General features: G+C 40.5%; 1 protein-coding gene across 1 annotated transcript in view; it reads left to right on the top strand.

Moving 5' to 3' along the window:
- The window catches only part of NCKAP5 (NCK associated protein 5), a 1,037,966-nt gene that overhangs the window by 727,253 nt on the left and 291,004 nt on the right, over positions 1–19,709 (top strand). The window contains exon 7 of the mRNA XM_060151527.1: positions 17,205–17,354. Coding sequence (XP_060007510.1) covers positions 17,205–17,354 — 150 coding nt within the window. The remainder of the gene's footprint in view (positions 1–17,204; positions 17,355–19,709) is intronic.

A 19,709-nucleotide genomic window follows, 5' to 3' on the forward strand; every position in this document is an offset into this window, starting at 1 on the left:
TGCTAGCGGTCCCTGGGAATGTTGTTATGGTATTTGCCGAAGTGCTGTCTGAAGTGACAATATATTCTGTGCACCCTTCCCACCACCAGACAACAAATGAGTAAATAAATCGCAGAAGCTGAAGTCACCAGGGCTCACTGGGGCGGCTGCATGGGAAAGTCCAAGAGAAGTACCTGGGTCCGCGGAAAGAGCATGACACTCGAAATTCCACTGTAATTAAATTCTGGCTCTGCCACTACCTGGTAACAGGATGCCTCGTAAGCTATTGGAGCCTGTTTTCTTGTCTGTAAAGGGCGCCCAGAATATTTGTCCTATGTCCCCGGGGCTGTGAGTGTGTTAAAGGGTATATGAGGTGGTTTGGTTTAACTCTGAGGTGTTACACAAATATTAGATGCTGTTTATCATGTCTTTTGTGTTCTGGAAAGAGCTTAATGTTTCAGGCTAACACTACCAAAGTCTCTTCCTTATGTGATCAGTCCTAAATTATAGAGTTTTACATTTTTAGTACGAGTTAGTAGGTGGATTTAACACACGGCTGGATATCCAGAATGAAAAACAAATTGTTCTAACTTCTTTGACTGACTAGCTTTCCAAAGTCGGATAGTTGGTTGTCTCTTCATATTCCCGTGGTTTCATTTTGCCATCTTCAAGTTAGAAAGCTGCGTGTACTTGAGGTGGGTCCCTTCCCTTCCTTTCCCTTCCCTTCCCCTTTCTTCCCCTCCCCCTGCCCCATCCCACCCTCCCTCCCTCCCTCCCTCCCTCCCTTCCTTCCTTCCTTCCTTCCTTCCTTCCTTCCTTTTCAGTGTTAAAAGATAAGGGCAGTCTCTGTCAGAAAAAGAATGAATGAGCTAGAACACCGTATAACTATTATTATCAGACATGCAGTGTTTCTATATGCTGGCTTTGTGTTGGCCATCAGAATTCAAAATAATAAAAATAGAGAGATGAGTGAATTTTATTTTTTTTAAAGCCTTGCAACCAGAAGATACTTAAAATTATTCCTCCCGTAAGCGCTTTTCACAGACAGGACTCATGTTGGGCATGATTTCCTATGAGTGTTACAAGTGTCTTTCACTAAATTCCAATTCTAATGTTGCTTACCAGGCCTTTCCTTTCTTACAGGCAGGGAATGAAATGTGCTAAATGCGAAGGTTAGATTAGGTGACATCTATCGGAGGGCCCAAGAGAAGTACACAGAAAAAAAAAAAGGTTTTTTTGTTTCTTTTTTTTTTTTTCCCAAGGAAGACAGACAGACAGACTCTCTGGAAAAGAAGCACAAAGATTTTATTACACAAGATATCTTCTAGGCAGCTCTAACCTTAATGGCATTCTGTATTTACATTCCTAAACTTCAGCAGTGTTTAAATACTTATTCTTCTAAATTGAGTCTTTACAGATGATCAAAATTGTAGACATTTAAAGCTAGAAGGGACCTTTGAGTTAGACTATTTCTGTGCATTCTATTCAAAGATGAGGAAATTGAGGGACAGAGAGGTTATGTGACTTGACTAAAATCACACAGCTGGTTAGTGGCAGAGCTAGGACTGGAATGTAGATTGCTTATTTCTACTTGTTCTAAAACTAAAATGGGTCTCTGTTCCCACCCTGGATAAGAATAGGTCACAGTGAGATGGAACTTGGTGGACCTCAAGAAACATGTGAGGCTGACCCTCCTTGTATCCTATCAAATGAAAGGCCAAAGTATGTCCACATGTGACACACACTGCCTTTTCCCTTTGCCCAAATTTGTGTTCTTTAATTATCCTCCCAGTCTTGGGCTCAGACCTAGTGTCACTCCCCCAGTGATGGGGTTGAAGATGGCAGGGCCACCATGTTGAGGCCAAGTGTATGCACCAGGCAACCACACACATGTGGTGGGACTGAAAGAAGGGTGGGGAAGGCAATAAACTTCTTTTATTACTTTTTTGTATTATAGAAATTATGAGCTCATTGTCACAACCAGTTGTCAGTTTTCTACCTCATTTAGGACACTGGTGGACAGATTTCTCTCTATTGTTTATAAAAACAATGGGCAAGCAAGCATTATTTTTAAATTAGGAAGACTTTCCAAGCAGGGAAGTTGTTTTCCTCCCATACTGGACACATAGAACCTCTCTTTGAACCTTATTGTCAGTGACTGTGGAAGCCATTGAAAGTAGTTACACGCTATTAATGCCATCTGCTTCTGTGAAAAGGAACCAATATAACATGGTGGGCACTGGAGTCTCCGAACTCAAATAGAAATTTCCCAAGGGTTGCTCATCACACTAATACAGAGTAGTTTCTATGGTAGGTCAACATCTGACATCTGTTACTGAAGAAGGATTTAGCAATTTATGGGTGAATATGCCCAGTTTCCCTAGCTTACACCTTCTGTCCCAGTATACTATTCATAGCTACAACAGCCTTTACTCTCCAGTAGGTATTAGTTTAGATGATTAATTATACATTCATTCTACATTCTATGCTAGTTAAAAGAATTAAATCAAATGGGCAACCTCAAAAGTTTATCTGAAGTAAAAATGACTTGTGTTCTATATCGGAGGATCTTTGTCTGGAGGCTCTTAAACTTTGGCATAGATTAGAATTACCTGGGGTGCTCTCTAAAATTACAGATGCCTGACCCCACTCCTAGGTATTGTGATTCACTGAAGCCAGAGTCGGCCAAGGTATCTGCGTTTTAAACAAGCAACACTTCTTTCCTCCCCTTACCCCATGAACTGCTTCCAGTGGCTGTTGGCCCACTCCCTGAACAATAGTGACCTAAGAAAATATTAGTTGTCACTGTTGGAGTAACTGCATACTAAAGAATCAAAATCACAAGATAATTTACAAATTATGAGGTCTCGTTTCGTGAGATTGTCGCTTTAATCATTGTTGAGTCAACTCGTGCTTAGACTATTGCTGTAGCATCTTACTTTCCCCACATCTATGTTAACCTCCCTCCATTCCACCCTCCACACTGTACCAGAGAGCTCTTTCGGAATACAGATCCTACCATGTCAGCCCCCTCCCACCTACACACACACACAGACACACACACACAGGAAAATAGTCAATGGCCATTAGAGTTAAGGCAGTATTCCTTGACTTGTGGCCTGGCCCTATTAGCCCATCCAGCCTCACTTTCCTCTCCAGCTATACATACACTTTCCTTCCCAGCTATTCAGACTCTTTTTGAATTGCCCTCCCATCCTTCCACCTCAAGGTCACTTCCTGGTTGACCTCATGGTGGTAACCACGGGCATTTGCTTTCCTGACTTGTCTCGTATCCCTCTAGTATTGATTTTTGAAGCCCCTGGAAACTCTTCTTCGCAACACACATCACAGTACTGTTTTACATTTGCTGGTGACATACTGATTACTGTCTCCTTCCACAAGACTGTAAGCTCTATAAGAACAGGCTCCACATGTGTTTTTATTCACCTTTGTACCCCTGGCATCTTCCACAGTGCCTGGCACTCAGGAGCTGCTCAGTACGTATTTGTTGGATGGGTGCATTAATGAATTAGTTACGAAGTAAGGTCACCTCTTGAAACCTTCCCTGAATCCCACTGTGCTGGGCTGGGGGAAGCTGATGACCAGAAGATGAATAAGAAACATTTTGGGAAAGGGTCTTATCACTTTCCTGCATAATGTTTTTGACTGAACAGTCGCTGTCCATCAGTGAGGGGCTATCCTGCCTGCTCTTTGGAGTAACTGAACCCCCTGGACTGTCATCTGTCTGAGCTGAACTGATGCAACCCAGAGCTTTGTGTTGATCGGTATTATTATACATAGGCCTGATGATGCTGACCACTTGAGAACAAAAGATGAGGGCTCCCCCAAAGGTGAATCATTGCCCTGGTAACCACCTAGAGAAACTTATAGCTCCAAGGATTGTTTTATGTACCGACAAGGCAAAGTTTGATTTAAACCCTTGGATCCTAACTGAACTTCTAATCTCTAGCTTCCTGCATACCGGCTGGTATTTGTTGAGGGCAACAAGCTTATGGTCTCAACCATATATGAAAGTTGTGGGGAGTGAAAGTTGTTTGTGTGGTGGCCTCACTTTTATAGAACTCACTGTTGATTAAAGTCCATAAAGAACTGAAACATGAAAACAGGTCATCTCTGGAATCAACTTATTCTTGTCACAGTTTGGCATCCTCAGGAGTGGACTTGGCTCGTTTGTCTTGTTTCTCTCTTGGAGGTTTATATGAAGAATATATTTTATTTAAAATCGTATGTTTCTGAGCTCTGTCTTGCTCTCTTTTTACTAGGTAAATCACCAGTGATCCATTAGCAAAGGAACTAAAATTTCTGATTGAAATGGGTTATTTATGTGTAGACAGAATATGTATGCTTAATTTTTAAATCTATGGGCATGCTTTTTGAGTATAATATAAATTCAGCAGGTGTCCTTTCTGAAATCCACAGTAGTGATCCGTCAGTAGGGTGTAGCCATATTTCCAGCTCTTCCAAATCTCCCTTTCCCTTCTGCCTCTTTGTTTCCACTTATTTTCCTCTTTTGCTCATCTACTTACTTAAAATATGTCCTTTCCATTTGTCCTCTTTCTCAATATTACATTATACTCTAACACTCTCATTGGTAAGTGATGATAAAGAGACAAGAGTAAAGAAAAGGGTAAGATGGATAACTCTGCAGTACTTACTGGATTTGCTTTAGGGCATTTTAGAATTAGAACACAATGAAATGTGCTTTCAGGTCAATGACTGCCTCAGCAGTGTACAGATATGGCTTCCTTTCCTGGGCAGTGTCCCTTCAGAGCAGTCACGAGCCTCCTCTCCACCTGTAGAGGACATTGGTGGCACTCTGCACATACCTCAGAGCCATCGAGAGTGCCCCTGCGATTTCTAGCTATCAGTGTCTGTGTTGAAGGGCACTTTTATGTGAGAAGTATTTAAAAAACCTCACTGCCTGTGGCAGGCTGGAAACTGACACCCCAGGACCTGCCCCCAATTATTGATTCTTACAGGTCGGTGCATAAATGTCCCAACGCCTTAGCCCCTGGGGTGGGATGATTCTGAGGCCTGTGTTCTGCCCCATTTCCCTGAGATTCCCGTGGACTTCACTTCAGTTGCTTAGTAGTGTGCTCTTCAATGGCTCCCTTCTCTGAGTCAATTCCTTACTCCTGTTTTCTGCACTCCTCAAATGAACTACATGCACTCAACTCTTTGTCCTTTAAGAACCCAAGCTAGACACTAACTAATGATTTAGCAATACTAACTGGGAAATTAAGCTGTGAAGTGATATTTTGCAGGGAACCACATTCAAAAAGCCTTGACTTTTCCATCAAAGCCCTTCATCCTCTGCCTTCTCTGCTTGGGAGACCCCTTCCTACCTTCATACCACCTTCGCTGCCATCTCTGGTGCTACCTGTTCTCTTTAGTTCTTCAAACAACTCAGTTGTCTGTATGTCGAAAACAAGGCTTCCACTTGTCTCTTCAGTGCCCTTTGGCTGTAGTTCTTTATATTTCCTTCCCTTCGCTGCCACTCTTTCAAATAAGCATCTAAGAAAATTACTTCTATTTTCTCTTTTCACTTTTTGCATAACCACTGACAATTTGGGTATCACCATCACACTTGAGTCAAATAGCTCTCAAGTCACCACTAACAACCTTCTTTTTACAAAATGTAGAGGTCGTTTTTGTGTTCTCTTGTCATTTCTGTTACCATTGAGCATATTGATAACATTTCCTTCCTGAAAATTGTGTCTTGAGTAATTGAATTCTTAGAACCTTAATATTGCAAGGGACATTTAGTCCAACCATGACATTTTACATTTGGGGGAAACTGAGGACTGAAAAGGTCTATTGATTTGCCCAGCAAGGAGCAAAAGTGCACCTGACCTACCATCCAGTATGAGAACTGCTTTTGGTAAGGCCTTATTCCATACTTTCAGAGTATTCATAATTTTTATTCCTTCTGATAGAAAACCCTCCCAGCTGATCTCCTGGCTCCTTCCCTACTCAGCCCACTCTCCATTGTAACAGTCAGGATGCTGTTTCTAAAATGTAAATCATAACCTATCGCTCCCCTACTTAGCCTCCAATTCCTCTCTACTTAAAATAGAACCCAAAGCCCTTTCCATGCCTTGCAAGACCCCCCTATGGTCCAGCTCTCTCTCTGATCTCATTTCCTGCTGTTCTTACTCTTAGAGTCCCTATATGCTCCTTCACACGGACTCTCCCTCAGCTGGTCAGCAGGGCAGGCTTAGCGCTGCCACTCAGTACTTGCTTTATTATTTCTTCTGTTTGGAATGTTTTTGTCCCAGACCATTGCATGGCTGCTTCCTTCCCATTCCCATGATGTGGTCTCAGCTTAAATGGCCACCTCGTCAGACGTGCCTTACACCAATGTCACATCTCATACTGTCCGTAAACATACCACTGGTTACAATTATATAACTTACTGATTTGACTTGGAGTTTGTCATGTTTCCCACAATTAGAATACAGATTCATAGAGTACAGGAACTTTGTCTTGTTTGCCATACCTCCAGCACCTAGACCATCGGATGGCCAATAGTTTGCATCTGATAAACATTTGTAGGATAAATAAATGAATTAATGAATGATATCTGAATGTTTCTTTCTCATTTCCAAGAACCCTTTCTTCTACTCTCCAATTCTATTACTCAACTACCTCTCAGTGTTTCTTGCAATAGAATCAAACTGGTTTCCTCATGAACCAATAAGGACAAAATGTATTCCTCACGGGGGCCTTTGTTACAGTTTTCTCTTTGACCAAAAATCCCATCCTATGCCTCTCTAACCATTCAAGTGGAATCACTCCACCAAAACATAAGTCATGTTCCATTTCCACGAAATTACACCTCCCAGTCATCACTGATCACCCTTTCTTCAATTATGTAAAGTGACCCTTACATTTTATGTAACCTACACACTCATATATAATCTATACTATATTGAATTGCGTCCAGTTCCTTCGTATAATAATATTCAGGCACTGTGCCTAGACAGTGGAATGTGCATGTGTGCATAAGTACTGCCTATCCTCATTACTTTCGGACTTTGTGAAGTCACTCCCTAAAATTGATTTGCAATCCTGAAATCAAGCCCTGCAGAGCTTTCATGGTCATTCATGGACATTCACAGAGGAGTGAAAACTTTAAGTCATCCGACACCTGTGGTCCCAGCTTAGGTCAACCAAAGCAATGCCCCGCCTTCTTTTTTAAGCTCTTCATTTCTACTGGAAATGTGTCCTTTTTATGCTCTATTTAGTGACACTTTTTTACGTTTTATGCTTTTTGTGAGCAGTCTTACTGTTGAAGGTGGCCCCCAGGCATAGTGTGAAGTGCTGTCTAGTGTTCCTAAGTGCAAGCGGTCTGTGCTGTGCCTTGTGGAGAAAATGGGTGTTAGATAAGCTTTGTTCAAGCATGAGTTATAGTGCCGTTGGCGGTTAGTTCAGTGCTAATTAATCAACAATATATATTAAACAAGGTGTCTTTAAATAGAAACACTCATAAAACAAGATTATGTATTGATTAATGACGAAACTGTTGCAACCAGAGGCCTCCAGAAACCTAACCCTATACTTCCCCTAGGAACAATGATTCAGTATTTGTTAATCCAGTGCTCATGACAACTTTATAGAACACACCGTGAATAATGAGAATTGACTGCAGATGTGAGTATATTATATATGTGGCTGTTAGCCTCATTTACGGATTTAGGAGACAAAGAACCCAAGAGTTACTGAAATTAAGTAGTTTGCCCAAGATTATTTGCCAAGCTGATAAATGGTAGATCTGGAATCCGGTTGCTATATTCCAAAGGCTTTTGGCTTTCAGTTGATGACACCAGTGGCTTTTCTTTGTTTGTTTGATTTAATTAGCTACAGGATCCTAATTATTTCAGGATCTATGTATATGTGTGTGTGTGTATATATACACACACACACATATATATACAAAAATAGAGGTAGATGATATTTTGTAACACCTTTATTGGAGGATAATTGCTTTACAATGGTGTGTTAGTTTCTGCTTTATAACAAAGTGAATCAGCTATACGTATACATATATCCCCATATCTCCTCCCTTTTGCGTCTCCCTCCAACCCACCAATCCCACCCCCCTAGGTGGTCACAAAGCACCGAGCTGATCTCCCTGTGCTATGCGGCTGCTTCCCACTAGCTATCTATTTTACATTTGGTAGTGTATATATGTCCATGCCACTCTCTCACTTCGTCCCAGCTTCCCCTTCCCCCTTCCCCCTCCCTGTATGCTCAGTCCATTCTCTACATCTGCGTCTTTATTGATGTCCTGCTCCTAGGTTCTTCAGAACCACTTTTTTTTTCTTTTTTTAGATTCCATATATATGTGTTAGCATAGGGTATTTGTTTTACTCTTTCTGACTTATTTCACTCTGTATGACAGGCTCTAGATCCATACACCTCACTACAAATAACTCAATTTCATTTCTTTTTGTGGCTGAGTAATATTCCATTGTATATATGTGCCACATCTTCTTTATCCATTCATCTGTTGATGGACACTTAGGTTGCTTCCATATCCTGGCTATGGTAAATAGTGCTGCAGTCAATATTGTGATACATGACTCTTTTTGAATTATGTTTTTCTCCAGGTATATGCCCAGTAGTGGGATTGCTGGATCGTGTGGTAGTTCTATTTTTAGTTTTTTAAGGAACCTCCATAGTGGCTGTATCAATTTACATCCCCACCAACAGTGCAAGAGGGTTCCCTTTTCTCCTCACCCTCTCCAGCACTTATTGTTTATAGATTTTTTGATGATGGCCATTCGCACTGGTGTGAGGTGATACATCATTGTAGTTTTAATTTGCATTTCTCTAATGATTAGTGATTTTGAGCACTCTTTCATGTGTTTGCTGGAAATCTATATATCTTCTTTGGAGAAATGTCTATTTAGGTCTTCTGCCCATTTTGGATTGGGTTGTTTGTTTTTTTGATACTGAGCTGCATGAGCTGCTTGTATATTTTGGAGATTAATCCTTTGTCAGTTGCTTCATTTGCAAATATTTTCTCCCATTATCAGGGTTGTCTTTTCGTCTTGTTTATGGTTTCCTTTGCTATGCAAAGCTTTTAAGTTTCATTAGGTCCCATTTGTTTATTTTTGTTTTTATTTGCATTTCTCTAGGAGGTGGGTCAAAAAGGATCTTGCTGTGATTTATGTCATAGAGTGTTCTGCCTATGTTTTCCTCTAAGAGTTTGATAGTGTCTGGCCTTACATTTAGGTCTTTAATTCACTTTGAGTTTATTTTTGTGTATGGTTGTAGGGAGTGTTCTAATTTCATTCTTTTACATGTAGCTGTCCAGGTTTCCCAGCACCACTTATTGAAGAGGCTGTCTTTTCTCCATTGTATATTCTTGCCTCTTTTATCAAAGATAAGGTGACCATATGTGTGAGGGATTATCTCTGGGCTTTCTATCCTGTTCCATTGATCTATATTTCTGTTTTTGTGCCAGCACCATACTGTCTTGATTACTGTAGCTTTGTAGCATAGTCTGACGTCTGGGAGACTGATGCCTCCAGCTCTGTTTTTCTTTCTCAAGTTTGCTTTGGCTATTCGGGGTCTTTTGTGTTTCATACAGTTTTTTTTGTTTGTTTGTTTGTTTTGTTTTTTTTTTTTGCGGTACGCAGGCCTCTCACTGTTGTGGCTTCTCCCATTGCAGAGCACAGGCTCCGGATGCACAGGCTCAGCAGCCATGGCTCACGGGCCTAGCCGCTCCGCGGCATGTGGGATCTTCCTGGACCAGGGCACGAACCCGTGTCCCCTGCATCGGCAGGTGGACTCTCAACCACTGTGCCACCAGGGAAGCCCCATACAGATTTTTTGGAAATTTTTTGTTCTCGTTCTGTGAAAAATGCCATTGGTAGTTTGATAGGGATTGCATTGAATCTGTAGATGGCTTTGGGAGGTACAGTCATTTTCACAATGTTGATTCTTCCAGTCCAAATAGATGGTATATCTTTCCATCTGTTTGTATCATCTTTAATTTCTTTCATCAGTGTCTTATAGTTTTCTGCATACAGGTCTTTTGTCTCCTTAGGTAGGTTGATTACTAGGTATTTTATTCTTTTTGTTGCAATGGTAAATGGGAGTGTTTCCTTAATTCACTTTCAGATTTTTCATCACTAGTGTATGGGAATGCAAGAGATTTCTGTGCATTAATTTTGTATCCTGCTACTTTACCAAATTCATTGATTAGTTCTAGTAGTTTTCTGGTAGCTTCTTTAGGATTCTCTATGTATAGTGTCATGTCATCTGCAAACACGGACAGCTTTACTTCTTTTCCGATTTGGATTCCTTTTATTTCTTTTTCTTCTCTAATTGCTGTAGCTAAATCTTCCAAAACTTGTTGAATAATAGTGGTGAGAGTGGGCAACCTTGTCTTCTTCCTGATCTTAGTGGAAATGGTTTCAGTTTGTCACCATTGAGAATGATGTTGGCTGTGGGTTTGTCATATATGGGCTTTATTATGTTGAGTAAGTTCCCTCTATGCCTACTTTCTGGAGTGTTTTTATCATAAATTGGTGTTGAATTTTGTCAAAAGCTTTTTCTGCATCTGTTGAGATTATCACATGGTTTTTGTCCTTCAGTTTGTTAATATGTTTTATCACATTGATTGATTTGCATATATTGAAGAATCCTTGCATTCCTGGGATAAACCCCACTTGATCATGGTGTATGATCCTTTTAATGTGCTGTTGGATTCTGTTTGCTACTATTTTGTTGAGTAGTTTTGCATCTATGTTCATCAGTGATATTGGCCTGTTGTTTTCTTTCTTTGTAACATCTTTGTCTGGTTTTGTTATTAGGGTGATGGTGGCCTCATAGAATGTGTTTGGGAGAGTTCATCCCTCTGCTATATTCTGGAAGAATTTGAGAAGGATAGGTGTTAAGCTCTTCTCTAAATGTTTGATAGAATTCGCCTGTGAAGCCATCTGGTCCCGGGCTTTGGTTTGTTGGAAGATTTTAAATCACAGTTTCAATTTCAGTGCTTGTGATTGGTCTGTTTATATTTTGTATTTTTCCTGGTTCAGTCTTGGAAGGTTGTGTTTTTCTAAGAATTTGTCCATTTCTTCCAGGTTGTCCATTTTATTGGCATATAATTGCTTGTAATAGTCTCTCATGATCCTTTGTATTTCTGCAGTGTCAGTTGTTACTCCTCCTTTTTCATTCTAATTCTGTTGATTTGAGTCTTCTCCCTTTTTGCTTGATGAGTCTAGCTAATGGTTTATCAATTTTGTTTATCTTCTCAAAAAACCAGCTTTTAGTTTTATTGATCTTTCCTATCATTTCCTTCTTTCTTTTTCATTTATTTCCAATCTCATCTTTGTGATTTCTTTCCTTCTGCTAAATTTGGGTTTTTTTGTTCTTCTTTCTCTAATTGCATTAGGTGTAAGGTTAGGTTGTTTATTTGAGATGTTTCTTGTTTCTTGAGGTAGGATTGTTTTGCTGTAAACTTCTGACTTAGAACTGCTTTTGCTGCATCCCATAGGTTTTGGGTCATCGTGTCTCCATTGTCATTTGTTTCTAGGTAGGTTTTGATTTCCTCTTTGTTTTCTTCAGTGATCCCTTGGTTATTTAGTAGTGTATTGTTTATTTTCCATGTGTTTTTATTTTTTTACAGATTCTTTCCTGTAATTGACATCTAGTCTCATAGTGTGTGGTTGGAAAAGTTACTTGGTATGACTTCAGTTTTCTTAAATTTACCAAGACTTGATTTGTGACCCAGTATATAATTTATCCTGGAGAATATTCCATGACCACTTGAGAAGAAAGTGTATTCTGTTGTTTTTGGATGCAATGTCCTATAAATATCAATTAAGTCCATCTTGTTTAATGTATCATTTAAAGCTCGTGTTTCCTTATTTATTTTCATTTTGGATGATCTGTCCATTGGTGAAACTGGGGTGGTAAAGTCCCCTACTCTGATTGTGTTACTGTCAATTGCCCCTTTTATGGCTGTTAGGATTTGCCCTATGTATTGAGGTGCTCCTATTTTGGGTGCATAAATATTTACAATTGTTATATCTTCTTCTTGGATTGATATCTTGATCAGTATGTAGTGTCCTTCTTTGTCTCTTGTAACATTCTTTATTTTAACGTCTATTTTGTCTGATATGAGAATTGCTACTCCAGCTTTCTTTTGATTTCCATTTGCATGGAATATCTTTTTCCATCCCCTCACTTTCAGGCTGTATGTGTCCCTGGTCTGAAGTGGGTCTCTTGTAGACAGCATATATACAGGTCTTGATTTTGTTTCCATTCAACCAGTCTGTGTCTTTGGTTGGAGCATTTAATCCATTTACATTTAAGGTATTTATCGATATGTATGTTCCTGATACCATTTTCTTAATTGTTTTGGGTTTGTTATTGTAGGGCTTTTCCTTCTCTTTTGTTTCCTGCCAAGAGAAGTTCCTTTAGCATTTCTTGTAAAGCTGGTTTGGTGGTGCTGAATTCTCTTAACTTTTGCTTGTCTGTAAAGGTTTTAATTTCTCCATCAAATCTGAAAGAGATCCTTGCTGGGTAGAGTAATCTTGGTTGTAGGTTTTTCCCTTTCATCACTTAAATATGTCCTGCTACTTCCTTCTGGCTTGCAGAGCTTCTGCTGAAAGATCAGCTGTTAACCTTATGGAGATTCCCTGGTATGTTATTTGTTGCTTTTCCCTTGCTGCTTTTAATATTTTGTCTTTGTATTTTGTTGTTGATAGTTTGATTAATATGTGTCTTGGCGTGTTTCTCATCGGATTTATCCTATATGGGACTCTCTGCACTTCCTGGACTTGATTGACTATTTCCTTCCCCATATTAGGGAAGTTTTCAACTATAATCTCTTCAAATATTTTCTCACACCCTTTCTTTTTTTCTTCTTCTTCTGTGACCCCTGTAATTTAAATGTTGTTGCATTTAATGTTGTCTCAGAGGTCTCTGATGCTGTCCTCAATTCTTTTCATTCTTTTTTCTTTATTCTGCTCTGCCGTAGTTATTTCCATTATTTTACCTTCCAGGTCACTTATGTGTTCTTCTGCCTTAGTTATTCTGCTACTGATTCCTTCTAGAGAATTTTATATTTCATTTATTGTGTTGTTGATCATTGTTTGCTCTTTAGTTCTTCTAGGTCCTTGTTAAATGCTTCTTGAATTTTCTCCATTCTATTTCCAAGATTTTGAATCATCTTTACTAAAATTACTCTGAGTTCTTTTTAGGTAGACTGCCAATTTCCTCTTCATTTGTTTGGTCTGGTGTGTTTTTACCTTGATCCTTAATCTGCTGTGTATTTCTCCATTTTCTCATTTCGCTTAACTTAATGTGTTTGGGGTCTCCTTTTCGCAGGCTGCAGGTTCATAGTTCCCGTTGTTTTTGGTGTCTGCCCACAGTGGCTAAGGTTGGTTCAGTGGGTTGTGTAAGTTTCCTGGTGGAGGGGACTAGTGTCTGTGTTCTGGTGGATGAGGCTGGATCTTGTCTTTCTCGTGGGCAGGACTGCATCCGGTTTTGTGTTTGGGGGCGTCTGTGACCTTATTATGATTTTAGGCAGCCTCTGTGCTAATGGGTGGGGTTGTGTTCCTGTTTTGCTAGTTGTTTGGCATAGGGTGTCTAGCACTGTAGCTTGCTGATCATTGAGTGGAGCTGGGTCTCAGCATTGAGATGGAGATCTCTGGGAGAGCTTTTGGCATTTGATATTACTTGGAGCCGGGAGGTCTCTGGTGGACCAATGTCCTGAACTCGGTTCCCCCACCTCAGAGGCACAGACCTGACACCCGGCTGGCGCACCACGACCCTGTCAGCCACATGGTTCAGAAGAAGAGGGAGAAAGAAAGAAAGAGAGAGAGAGAGAGAGAGAGAGAGAGGGAGAGAGAGAGAGATGGAGGGTTGGAGGGAGGGAGGGAAGGTGGGAGGGAGGAAGAAGGAACAGAAAATAGTTATTAAAATAAAAAATTTAAAAATATATTTTTAAAAATTTAAAAAGTTAATAAGAAAAAGAAAGAAGAGAGCAGCCAGACCTAAAAACAAATCCAGCAATAATAACAAGCACTAAAAACTATACAAAAACAAACAAACAAAGAAAAAATGGACAGACAGAAGCCTAGGACAAATTGTAAAAGCAAAGCTATACAGACAGCATCACAGAAAGAAGCATACACATACACACTCAGGAAAAGAGAAAAAGGAAAAATATATATATTTAAAAAAAGGAATGGAGCAACCAAATCGATAAACAAATCTACCAATGATAATAAGCTTTAAATACTAAACTAAGATAAACATAAAACCAGAAACAAATTAAATGCAGAAAGCAAACCCCAAGTCTATAGTTGCTCCTAAAGTCCACTGCCTCAATTTTGGGATGATTCGTTGTCTATTCAGGTATTCCACAGATGCAGGTACATCAAGTTGATTGTGGAGCTTTAATCCGCTGCTCCTGAGGCTGCTGGGAGAGATTTCCCTTTCTCTTCTTTGTTCGCACAGCTCCTGGGATTCAGCTTTGGATTTGGCCCTGGCTCTGCATGTAGGTCGCCTGAGGGCGTCTGTTCTTCGCCCAGACAGGAGGGGGTTAAAGGAGCCGCTGATTCGGGGGTTCTGGCTCACTCAGGCCGGGGGGAGAGAGGGGTGCGGATACAGGGCGAGGCTGCGGCGGCAGAGGCCGGCGTGATGTTTCACCAGCCTGAGGTGCCGTGTGGTCTCCCGGGGAAGTTGTCCCTGGGTCACGGGACCCTGGCAGTGGCGGGCTGCACAGGCTCCCGGGAGGGGAGGTGTGGAGAGTGACCTGTGCTCGCACACAGGCTTCTTGGCGGCGGCAGCAGCAGCCTTAGCGTCTCATGCCTGTCTGTGGTGTCCGTGCTGATATCTGCGACTCGAGCCTGTCTCTGGATCTCATTTAGGCGGTGCTCTGAATCCCCTCTCCTCGCACACCCCGAAACAATGGTCTTTTGCCTCTTTGGCAGCTCCAGACTTTTTCCCGGACTCCCTCCTGGCTAGCCGTGCCTCACTAGCCCCTTTCAGGCTGTGTTCACGCAGCCAACCCCAGTCCTGTCCCTGCGCTCCGACCGAAGCCCGAGCCTCAGCTCCTACCGAAGCCCGAACCTCAGCCCCGCCTGCCCTGGCCGGTGAGCAGACAAGCCTCTCGGGCTGGTGAGTGCCGGTCGGCACCGATCCTCTGTGCGGGAATCTCTCCGCTCTGCCCTCTGCACCCCTGTGGCTGCGCTCTCCGGCTCCGAAGCTCCCCCGCCACCCACAGTCTCCGCCTGCGAAGGGGCTCCTAGTGTGTGGAAACCTTTCCTCCTTCACAGCTCCCTCCCACTGGTGCAGGTCCCGTCCGTATTCTTTTGTCTCTGTTTATTCTTTTTTCTTTTGCCCTACCCAGGTACGTGGGGAGTTTCTTGCCTTTTGGGAGGTCTGAGGTCTTATGCCAGCGTTCAGTAGGTGTTCTGTAGGAGTTGTTCCACTTGTAGATGTATTTTGATATATTTGTGGGGAGGAAGGTGATCTCCGTGTCTTACTCCGCTGCCATCTTGAAGGTCCCTCCCTAGGTGATATTTTTTAAAAGCTTGCTTTACAGTCCCAAGTTAGTGTTTAATTACAGTGATCCCAAATCTTGAAAGAGAAGTAGAAGGACCTCTTTATTTCAAAACTGTGTTGGTAACTCTGCCAATTTCAAGTTTCTTACCATGGAAATGAAAGTCTGCTGAGTGAACAAACCTTAGAGAATCAAAGCTGTAAAAATACAGTCATAACCTGGATATTTGTCCCAGCCTGAGGATCTGCACATTAAACTTGCTGAGCCTGAATCTGGGCTGAACTTACACCTGCTGCAGAAGTGAACACGCCTGTACATTGTATGTGGACTTGCCCAGGCCTGATATCATAAAGAGCTATCACCTGCCTAGTCAGTTGCACATTCTTATAAAGAAATGGAAACTTATCTTGAAATCTGTAGGAAACAGATTAACACCTGTTTGTCTGTACAGATTAACATGGGTCAAGTTTCTATGTAGTCTCCAGTGTTTTATATATCTGTACATACACATGTATACTTATATATGTGTACATATATGTTGACGTTTTTACTTCATATCTTATTTTCAAAAAATAAGTTAAATAATTTCAGGACTTCCAAAGTACTTTTGTGAACACAGTTTGAAAACCTGGTTTTTTTTCCCACTTACGCTATTCTTTTCTCAGTAGATTTTTTAAGTGCTTAAAGGTTAAGAATCATATTTTTCGTGCTTCTGTATTTGCAAATGATCTTAGTTTAATGGTAAATATAAAGAAGCCTCTCACCATTGATAATCCAGTTTAGCCCACATGGTTGCCAACCAGCTGTTTGTAATACAAAGATTTCTGCAGCATTGTGGTTAGAATTCAAAAGTGTGATGGAATGATGTCACCTGATTCTGTGGCACTGTATCTTGATGTATGTACAAAAGTGGATGAAATTTTATTTTCATGTGATAGGCTCTTGACATTTCTTTTTCCCTTGAAAACAAGAGCCAATTGTGAGGCTCAAATTAATACTTCTCAACTTCCAAAGAGCTGCCAGAGACAAGGTTGAGTGAGGAACCTCCAGCAAGCAGGGAGGGAAGACAAGATAACATTTTACGTCTGCCTCAAGGCTATAGTACAAATCCTGGAGTGTTAGAAAGGGGACTATAGGGCCCTTAAGAGCCATGTTATTAGTGAGCCAAAGGAGCTAAATGGTTTCAGCTTAGAATTCTGAAATCATTATCATTTCAATATTTTGTGATATTTTCTTTTCCCTTAATTGAATGGTTGCATGTCCAGTGACTTTGATGATCTTATTATAGAAGCTAAGCTGTTCACAAGTCAAGATATCAAGGTTGACTTATTTTTCCCCAGTTTAGAGCACAGCTGAATTTCATGCTGCATATAAAAATGGATTAACCACATGACTCCACCTACCGTTTTTGTGGGCTCCGTCACTTCTCCAGCAGAGCAGAGGACATGTGCATTCAGTGGTGGTGACTCAGTGACTTGTCCCACCAAGATTCATTAAAATTATCTACTGTGTTTACTAATATAAGCCCCACTCAGAATTTATTTAGCAAAACCTTCTCTACCTCAGCCCTGGAAAGAAAGCAGAAAGAGTAGGGAGGTTCCAAACTTCTCAGCCTTAAACTCTTGCTTATTTTTCAGTGGAGATTATTGAAAACAACAATTCTTTCTTGCTTCAGGAAAAACTGTCAGAGGAAGAGAGAAAACACAAGGAAGCTTTGGAAGACCGTCACATGGTGGTAGATGAGGATTCAAGGAGTGAAGGCAGCAGTGCAGATGAGGGGAAAGAAAAGACCAAATTGCTGTTAGAAAGATTGAAGGCTCTAGAGGTAAGAAACGGAACCATTTTTACACGTTTACAGAAAAATAACCGTGTTCTGCTTCTTGTATTGGCCCCACTTTTGAGTAAATATAAATCTTCCTTTCTTAGGAAGGGCTATGTGATATTTCGCTTTGTTTCCCAATGCCTAATGATCAAATAAGTGAATGAATAAACAAAATATTGAATACTATGTAAGGGCAATTGTAAGAAAAATAATTTTAAGCAGTAGAGCTATTTCTTCAAAAAACAAAAAAGCTTGTGCAGAAGTACACCATGTAAGACATATAAAAATAGAGGTGAAGTTGAGCTAAGGGGTGCTTTAAGGAGGGTTTTCAACCACTGTAGTCCTCTAAAGCAGTTGAAAACTCTGGTCTGTTACTTAGTGGCATTTGACATCACTTAGAGTGTTAATTCCTGAATATTTATAGCAGTCCTCAAAGAGCATTTCAGTTATTAGTTCACACGCTGAAAGTTCTAGCAAAGATGCCTTTTTCCATGAGTTGGCTTACCTACTTGCAGTAAATGTTCTGTTTGCATATAGAACTGGGACGTAATCATTTTTAAGCAAGGACTATGGTAAGCCCACCTTTTCTTAAACTAGGCACAAGGGACCATCAGCCAGTATCTAAAAATGTAGTTCTTCCATAGTGTCTATAGAATCCTGAAACTTCCTGCAGTAATGTGAAGAAATAAGACCTCAAGAGATCTTGTTTTCTGCAGTTGGTTTCTGCAATCCTGACCCTAACCCTAACCTACCACCTTGTCTGTAGGTGCATGCCATTTTTACTTAATTTCCTCAGCAACAGTGAAGCAAAATAAGTAAGATTATGCACTTTGGAGTTGGGTTTGAATCTCAGTTCTATTCTTTTCTAGTTTTGAAACCTTAGGCAAATTAATTAGGCTCTCTGTGTGTCTGTTTCCTCAAATGCAAAACTGGGGATGATAATAGTAACTTTCCTTCCAGAGAAGTATCGAGGGTTAAGTGAGTTAATATTTGTGCAGCAGTGCCTGCATATATGGTCTTTTCTATCCTCCTACTCCAAGGCTCCTGCCTTTCCTTACATGATTTTCCCCCCATTTATCTGAATGCAATGGTTAATATAAGATCTATGAATGAAAAATTTCAGCTGCTCTACACAGGAGTGACTTAAGTGCGTTATGTCACATATGGGGCAGAAGAGAGGTCAATTTAGGGAACCGCTGATGGTTCCTTTTCAGCAAAGGGCCAGTAATCACCCCTGTTTCCCCAAAGGTTCTCACACTTTTATCATTCTTAATATAATCACCACGAAAAGTGGGAAAGCCTTCTCAAGGGAAACCGAGGTGGTTGTCTGAGAGTATTGAGAACTCATGGCTTTGTCTTGAGGTTGAATTAACTGGATTTAATAGTAGGAAGGAGTTGTTATTACAATTCATTTCCCTAGAACCGTAAACTTAAATTGTTAGTTTTGTTGATGATTGCGGTGCACGTTGCTTTTAGTTCATCTAGTTGTCACTGAGACAACTCTGTGAAGGACATTTTATTTAATCAAGCTAAAAGTATTTTAAAAACACCTTTGGCAGCAAATGTCTCTTAAACCCTCACTGAGTAAATGAGAAGCACCATTTTTTTTTCCTTTCACAGAGATCTTTACACTTCAGGCAACAACTCTTGCCTCCAGCATCATTTGGATGCAATAGATGATATCTCTAAACGCCATGAAGCCCCGCAATTTTAATTTACAAACATATTTTATTTTCTAAAGTAATGTCCTCTAGTCACAGTGTCATATCTTGTTCTGTAAAATTCTTTGCTCCATAGTAAATGAACTCTCTCTTTGCTCCCAAATCTCACTATTGTCTACTTAAACAGATAATAAAAAGAAATCTATCACATATAGACATACCCCACATACACACACACTCATGCATCATCTGATTTTCATATGAATTTCATTTTACTTTATTTGATTTTTTTAAATTTACTATTTGTGTTTGTATAGAATCCTTTGCATAAGTTAGCAATTACTGTGAGAAGATAGAGGGCTGCTTTTGACAGATCGTAATCACAGCTGGTCACAGACCCCCTACATAGATTTATACACTTTAACAAAATGCTCTTTTGCAAGATTGCAGGTGAATTAACCATAATGCCTCAAAATTATTTTGAATTTTGAATGTCATACAGCAAGATTTTAGAAAAACAAAACTATTTTCCATCAGTGTATTTTTGAAACAACCATATTTGTGTACCTTAATCCCTTGGCCCCTGGTGTGGTAGGAGCAGAGAAGGATGGTTGTCAGTGTGATGGAAAACAGATTTCCTGAATTCCTGCTCCACAAACAGGTCCCAAGAAGGTGCGGAAAAGAAGCGACACAAATT

The sequence above is a fragment of the Lagenorhynchus albirostris genome, chromosome 6 (genome assembly GCF_949774975.1).
Source record: "Lagenorhynchus albirostris chromosome 6, mLagAlb1.1, whole genome shotgun sequence".
Lineage (NCBI taxonomy): Eukaryota > Metazoa > Chordata > Mammalia > Artiodactyla > Delphinidae > Lagenorhynchus > Lagenorhynchus albirostris.